Source organism: Psammomys obesus, unplaced genomic scaffold (genome assembly GCF_907164565.1).
Source record: "Psammomys obesus unplaced genomic scaffold, mPsaObe1.curated_primary_1811, whole genome shotgun sequence".
In the NCBI taxonomy this organism is placed as follows: Eukaryota; Metazoa; Chordata; class Mammalia; order Rodentia; family Muridae; genus Psammomys; species Psammomys obesus.
This window is the reverse complement of record NW_026596295.1, coordinates 751634-759790: the sequence shown is the minus strand read 5'-3', so window position 1 is coordinate 759790 and position 8157 is coordinate 751634. Positions and strand designations below refer to the sequence as shown.

The 8157-nt window shown below is 36.6% G+C and overlaps 1 protein-coding gene across 1 annotated transcript in view; it reads right to left on the bottom strand.

Annotated features, from left to right (window-relative positions):
- Hdx (highly divergent homeobox) overlaps nt 1-2469 on the bottom strand; it is a 140730-nt gene extending 138261 nt beyond the window's left edge. Inside the window, exon 1 of the mRNA XM_055597007.1 lies at nt 2323-2469. Coding sequence (XP_055452982.1) covers nt 2323-2469 — 147 coding nt within the window. The remainder of the gene's footprint in view (nt 1-2322) is intronic.
- Nucleotides 2470-8157: the final 5688 nt, after the last annotated feature.

The window sequence follows — 8157 nt, the reverse complement described above, 5'->3', positions numbered from 1 at the left end:
AGAAAGAAAGAAAGAAAGAAAGAAAGAAAGAAAGAAAGAAAGAAAGAAAGAAAGAAAGAAAGAAAAAAAGGAAGGAAGGAAGGAAGAAAAGAAAAGAATCTGAGAATCTAAGGTAATGATCAGCAAAGAAACAATATGCAGGGGTAAAAAAGGATATGGATTTGAGTTGCCAATATTTGGAGGTCATAAAGTTCTTTCTCAGCTCTATCTTAGAAATTCACTACCTCTAAATTCATTTTTTTTCAGTACAGAGATTTTTTTATATATAATCAGCATTCTATAATCGTACTACTACTTAACATTTTTTTTCCATTTTTGGAGAATTATCATACAAAAGAGTGGGTTTCAATATATCGTGTTCATACTTTCATGTTCTAAATTTCTTTACCTTTTTCTGTATCTCACTGTTCTCTAGTTTGCTTCGCTATGATTATTTTTGCTTGAATGTTTTATTCAACTGTTTAAGTTATCTTTACATACAGAGTGAATACTTAATATAATGGATTTAAGTTCTTCTGAGGAAAAACACAAATAACTTTCTATGAAAAATAATAAAGACCTCGCTCAAGTAGGACACATAAACAACAAAAGATGGGATATCATAGATTTACAAATCTACAAACCGCTCTGCTGACCTTTCACATGAGTGGAAATAGAATGAATATTTTGTTGGGTTTTTTATTTGAAACAATGAGTTTGTGTACCACTGAAAATTTCCTGGAATGAATAGAACTGATTGCTTCATACAAGTTCTTCTTTTTCTCCTCCTCCTCCTTCTTTCAACACAGGGTTTCTGTGTGGAGCACTGGCTGTCCTGGACTTGCTTTTACACAAAGCTGACCTCGAACTCACAGATATCCGCCAGCCTCTGCCTCCCTGAGTACTAGGATTATAGGCATGCACCACCATGCCAATCCACCAAGTTCTTATATCTATACAATATCATAGTCACAATCCTTTATTCTCAGAAATTAAATTTATTATTCTCTTTATTTTAGATTTTTACTCCATGCTCGGTATAAATATAAATATCTGCATTTCTACAATTTTCTATATTCAAATACAATAATATTAGTTATAAGGGGAAGTGTGCAAAAACAATTTTAAAATATGAAAGATGGTCCACATTGCAGCTGCCTGGGAAGATGATTTATTTTAAAGCAATGCTGAGACAAAAGGGAAAAAAGTTCAAGGAAATATCAGTTGGAAAAAAAAGATTTATTTGTTTAAAATGTAATTTCATCAACTTGGAATGTTTTATTGTTTTCATTAAAGCTATTAAACATTCTCCTTTGAGATTCAGTAGTTAATTTAAATGGTGCATTTAAAGATACCAACAGGAGATATTTCTACTTTTTACAGATATGTGAATTTGATAGTTGATTTCAAACAATAAGAATATTTTTTCCTGTAATTCATGGCATAATTTCTGATTTGAAAGTGAACGTATTCTTTAGTTCTTAAAAAAAAAAACACTTTGGAAACAATTTTATGTAAAGATATTTTCTCTAGGATCTTTGAAGGTACAATTGTACAACTAAATGAACTTGAAAAACATACATGCCACTCTTTTGAAAGTTAGCCTAGTGAATGCCATGGATGGGGAAGTTGTGAATCTTTGAATCACTAACGTTCCACACTGAAAGGATTTGTAGAATGTTTAAGTAAACATAAAAGGACCAACGCATTCAACAAAATCAATCTCTGGTTCTGGTAGATCTGTCACTTGCTTCCTATCACCTCATTGGTGTTCTATTTTATTATTGTTGTTTTGTTTTGTTTTTACAACAGAATAAGAATGATTGTAATAATTACTTCCTTTTGGATTATCTGTCTCTTAGTCACTAACCATTAAATATATACATTTTACTTAGAAAGAAAAGGTATCCACAATACAATTACACTTTCCTGAAAAGAAAAACTCTCAAATCCTAAATGCCTGAGGAAAGATTCTAAATACAACAACAAAAAAGCTAGGTAATTTTCCATTGCTTCAGAAAAATCTCTATTTCACTATCATGATTGAGAGTTCAGAAAAGTATATGATCAACAACCCGTACATAATATTACCGGGATTTATTAGTTCAAAGATTTATACAAAAGTTATGTCAATACTGCAAGGGTTTTAGTGTTTTCAAGGTATTTTTAAAAACAAATATGTACTATATGGGTATCTCTATTTATCAAAATAGTAGTTTTACATCAGGGAAATGAAGTTGTATATAAAATTAAGACTTCATACCCTGAAGAGTTTTTCCTATAGTAAGCAAATATCATTTGTAATAAAAGCTATAAATTCAAGTTCAAGACCTCAATACTTACCCTGACTACACTGAAGTCCAGCTTAGTCTCCTGTGCACACTGTAATATGAGCTGAAAGCAATTTTTACTTTGATTTGTCATTCCATTTTCATAATAACGCTGTAAAATCCTTTGTTGTTCTACAGTAAATACAGAACGTAGATTCATCTAAAAATAAAAGAAGATACTCTGAAAATTGGAATAAAAATTGGCTAGGTGTAGAATCTCAGTGCTTCTAAGCTGCACAGTTAAACAAATTAACCCTCAGTAATGGACAGTAATTTGTATACTAAAGGGAGACAGCTTCTCCCTGAAAAATATATACAAACATTTATTTTGCTTAGAAAAGCACAAACTTCAAAGACATAAACATAGAAAAAAAGAAAAGAAAAGAAAAAAAGAGGGAAGCTCTTACTTATCTGGTCAGTGTCAGTACATGGGGGGAAATGGTTTTCACTAAAATAAATATTTATGGCTAGCAAAGCCAGAGATGGTGTTAGCCATACAGAAACAATTATCAACAGGGACACTCAGTGTTCTTTGTCAAGCAAAGCATCTGGCATATGTCTTTGCAGTCAGAAGCTGTGCTCAGAAATACAGGGGACTCTTTTTATCCCCTCATTCTGAGATACAAAGAATTTATTATATATATTTAAAAACCTATCGTTTTATTATTTTATTTATTACACTTTATTCACTTTGTACCTGGGCTATAGCACCTTTGTCTCCTGCTAGTCTCACCCACCCTCTCCCTGTTCCCCCTATGCCCTTTCCCTAGTCCCCTGATAGGGGAGGACCTCCTTCCCTTCTACCTGATCCTAGCTTATCAGGTCTCATCAGGGCTGGCTGAATCATCTTCCTCTGTGGCCTGGCAAGGCTGCACATCCCAGGGGGAGGTGAACAAAGAGCCTGCCACTGTGTTTATGTCAGAGACAACCCCTGATGCCCTTACTAGGGAACCAATTTGGAAACTGAGCAGCCTATGGGCTTCCTCTGAGCAGGGGGTCTAGGTCCTCTCCATGAATGGTCCTTGGTTGGAGTATTGGTCTCTGCAGGCCCCAATGGGCCCAGGATTTTTGGCACTGTTGGTCTCCTTTTGAATATTACTCAGCAATTAAAAACAAAGAAATCATGAAATTTGCAGGCAAATGTTGGGAACTAGAAAAGATCATCCTGAGTGAGGCAATCCAGAAGCAGAAAGACACATATGGTATATGCTGACTTGTAAGTGAATATTAGACATATAATATAGGATAAAGGTACTAAAATATATAGTCCTAAAGAAGCTAAACAGCAAAGAGGACCCTAGGGAAGAGGTAGAAACATCACTCAGAAGGGATAATAGGATAGACATTGGAAGTAGGAGAGGACAAGGAAGAAGACAAGAGCCTTCCACAGGGGACCTCTGAAAGACCTACCTACCAGGGTATTGAAGCAGATGCTGAGACTCATAGCCAAACTTTGGGCAGAGTGTAGGAAACCTTATGGAAGAAGAGGATGATAGAAAAACCTGGAGGAGACAAAAACCCTCTTTTTTAATTTTTTGTTTGTTTTGTTTTTGCTCTTGAAGTGTATTCTCATGTAGCACAGGCTGGCCTTCAACTGTTTATCTTCCTGCCTCAAGAAAATGCTGGGATTACAAGGGTTCACAAACACTTTCAGCTTAACAAAACATTTCATTTTGGATTAAAAAGAAATAGATGGGGGTAATAACCATGAAAATGGCTTTTCTTTATGTAATACTAACCAAAATAATTGTTTTAATAAATATGGCATCTAAGTGAAAATTCAACATCAGTATAACTGAAACTCTGCACTACTAAATTAAATTGATACCATCAAAATTAGACAAAGTAAATTTACTTTTCCTGCCAAGAGATGAGATGTTTAATATAAAGGACAAAAAAAAAAGTTTGTGTATCTCACAAGTAAATGGCAGGTTAAACTAATTTTAAAGGGAAGAATTATAGTAGTATATTTTGATAAAGAACATTTATAGTTTGATTAGGGGAACTTCAGGTTTTTGTTAACTTCAGGTTTTGAAGGAGATGCTGAGACTCATAGCCAAACTTTGGGCATAGTGCAGGGAATCTTATGTAAGAAAAGGGAGATAGAAAGACCTGGAGGGGACAAGAGCTCCACAAGAAAACTAAGAAAAACAGAACTCTGGGTCCAAGGGGGCCTGCAGAGACTGATGAATAAACCAAGGCCCATGCATGGAGAAGAAATTAGACCCCCTGCTCAGATGTAGCCCATAGGCAGCTCAGTCTCCATGCAGGTTCCTAAGTAAGGTTTGACCACTTCCTCCTGGGGTAGGTTGCCAGGTCACAGAGGAAGAAGATGCAGGCATTCCTGACAAGATTCCATAGGCTGGGGTCAGTTGCTATGGAAGGAGGGCTCCCCATTTCTGAGGACTAAGGGAGGGGATTAGGAGAGAAGAGAGGAAGGGTAGGACCTGGAGATGAGGGGGCTACAATTGGGATGTAAAGTGAATATTTTTTTTAAAAAAATGAATTTAAATTAAAAAAAATCTGTCACATAGCAAGACTTTTCTGAGGAAAGTAGTTCCTTAAAATTGGGAAAACTGCCACAACAAAAACACCACCAGTCAAAACAAACATTTATCTAGTATACAGTATATTGAAACTATCAAGTTTGTCAATATGGAAATATAAATTAAAATAAATTGACGATAGTAAACCCATCCAAGAAAAATTAATAAATCATAACATGTAAACATATACTACAGTGTGTTATTGTCTTTTAAATTTTTTAACTTTGTTTTTTGCTCATAGAAGCCCTTCTCTAACTGTTAAGAGGTTTGATTACAGCAAAATTAAATGTAGGAGAGGCCACAGGAGAAATGAGAGTAGACTTTATTTCAGGAACATCCAGAAATAAAGACCTCCATTAACTTTCTGAAGGAGGGTTCTGAAGGATGCTCAGTAATGTGGATGTCAACTTGACCAAACATTCAAGGATGATTGCAACAGTAAGTAGGGACAGTATCATTTTTTACTATTATGGATTCCAACTCTCAGAGTTTACTCTAAATGGTTCAAAGACAATCAGAAGAAAATCCAGAAGATCAGAATCAAGTACCTATAATACTTCATCTGATTTAGAAGCAAAATACCCTGGGATGGATTCTGAGGGGGGCAAACTTCAACTTATAAATGTATAATTAAAATAAACCCTCTTATATTTTCCTGTACAGCTGTACCTAAAAGAAAAAGCTTGCAGTTGATACCCAAGTGTGAGCACACTTCCCTTAAAATATAGGATGGACTGACTAGCTTCCTATTGGCCAGCTGAAATCATTAGACTTACCTTATAAAGAACTGGACTTCTCCACTGAAAATGAATATTCAAATGCAAGGGACTAAGCACAAAATACATCTATAATTCTGGTAACAGGAAATGCTAAGGACTTTTGAAGTCTTTTCCTTAAATTCAGCACTAACAGGCGTACAGATTTTAGAATGATTATATCACATATATAATTATCCATTTATAAGTGAGCATATACCATGTGTGTCTTTCTGCTTGTGGGATACCTCACTCAGGATGATCTTTTCTAGTTCCCACCGTTTGCCTGAAAATTTCATGACTTCCTTGTTTTTAATAGCTGAGTTGTATTTAATTGTGTAAATATGTAAACATCTTGGTTGTTTCAAGATTCTGGCTATTACAAATAAAGCTGCTAAGAACACGGTTGAGCACATGTCCTTGTGGTATACTAGAGCATCTTTTGGATATATGTCTAGGAGTGTTATAGCTGTATCTTGAGGTAGTACTATTCCTAATATTCTGAGAAATCACCAGATTGATTTCCAAACTGGTTGTACAAGTTTACATTCCCATCAGCAATGGAGGAAGGTTTCTCTTTCTTCGCATCCTCTCCAGCATGTGTTATCACTTGAGTTTTTGATCTTAGCCATTCCGATTAGTGTAAGATGGAATTTCAGAGTTGTTTTGACATACATTTCCCTGATGACTAAGGATGTTGGGCATTGCTTTAAGTGTTTCTCTGCCATTCAATATTCCTCTGTTGTGAGAATTCTCTTTATCTCTGTACCCTATTTTTAATTGGATTACAGAACAGTGGGCTATCTCTGACATAAACTCAGTGGCTGGCTCTTTGATCACTTCCCCCTGGTGCGGGGAAGCTTTACCAGACCACAGTGGAAGACAGTACAACCAGTCTTTAAGAGACCTTATAGGCTAGGGTCAGATGGAAGAGGAGAATGACCTCCCTTATCAGTGGGCTGGGAGAGGGGTATGGAAGGAGAAGAGGAAGGGAGAGCAGGACTGGGAGGAGATGAGGCAGGGAGCTACAGCTGGGATACAAAGTAAATAAATTGTAATAAATTAAAAAAACTTAAAAATAAAAAAATTAATTAATTTAATTAAATTAAAAGTTCAAAGGAAAAAATTCAGCACTAACAGCAGAAAGAGCTATTTTTCTTTCAAGCTATGTGAATTCATTCTTTACTGTAAAAACTAGATAAACCATTTGAATAAGATGTCCTTATATATGTCCATCCTAGCTGTGTTTGTCTCTATTAAATGAACAGACAGCCAAAATTCTTAGCCATTTACAAAGCAATAATAATCAGAAATATCTTCTATGATTATTACAATTTATTCACTTTGATTCCTGGTTTTAGCCCCCTCCCTCATCTCCTTCCAGTTCCTCGATGCCTCCATACCCCCATCTCTCTCTGCAAGTCTACTAATTGGAGAAGTCCTCTGCCTGTACTATCTGACCCTAATTTATCATGTCTCATCATGACAACCTGGATCCTCTTCCTCTGTTGGCTGGCTAGGTCGCCCTACTACCAGGTGGAAGTAATCAAAGAGCAGGAAACTGAGTATATGTCAGAGACTGCCCCTGCTCCCCTTACTAGAGAGACTGGGCTGTCTATGGGCTCCATCTGAGCAGGGTGCCTAGGTTAAGCTATAGTCCCTTCTTTCTTTCTTCTCATCTTATGTCCCTCCCCTAGTCCACTGAGAGGGGAGGACCTCTGCCCTTTTATGTGACCCTAGACTATCAAGTCTCATCAAGGGTGGCTGCATCATCTTCTTCTCTGTCCTGGCAAGGCTGCACCCCCCCAGGGAGAGGTGATCAAAGAACTTGCTGCTGAGTTGATGTCAGAGGACAGTCCCTGCCCCCTTTACTAGGGACCCCACTTGGAAACTGAGGAGGGGTTCCAGGTCCTCCACATGTATGGTCCTTGGTTGAAGCATCAGTTTCTGCAGGATCCCCTGGTCCCAGAATTATGGCTTTGTTTGTCTCCTTGTGGAACTCCTGTCCCTTCCCCCTTCTTCTATAAGACTTCCTGTGCTCTGCTCAATGTTTGGCTGTGAAGCTCTGCATCTGCTTAGAAAACACCTCCTCTGGGTGGAGTCTTAAAAGACATCAGTGGAAGCCTCCTGCCCTGTTCCCTCTCTTCTACAGTGTTCAGTATCCTGTTTGCCATTCTGAATGAGAATTAAGAATCTTCCCTAGGGTCCTCCCTGTTGTTTAGCTTCTTTAGGTCTGTAGATTTTAGTATGTTTATTCTATATTGTATGGCTAATATCTGCTTATAAGTGAGTATATACCATGTGATAAAAAAATATAATGTCTTTTATGTAACAAAACAAAATGGCATGCCATTGGTTCCATAAAATCAGTCATCATATTAGCATGGAAAAGTCTCAGTTGGGTGGCTAATTAATGAAATCACAAACCCATTATCTTTACCTGAAGAATATATAATCACAAATCTATCATGGCAGTCAAGATATAAGATATTTCAAGCTCTCCAAAATATTTTCTTTACACTCTCTCTTTGTAATCAATGCCTTCAG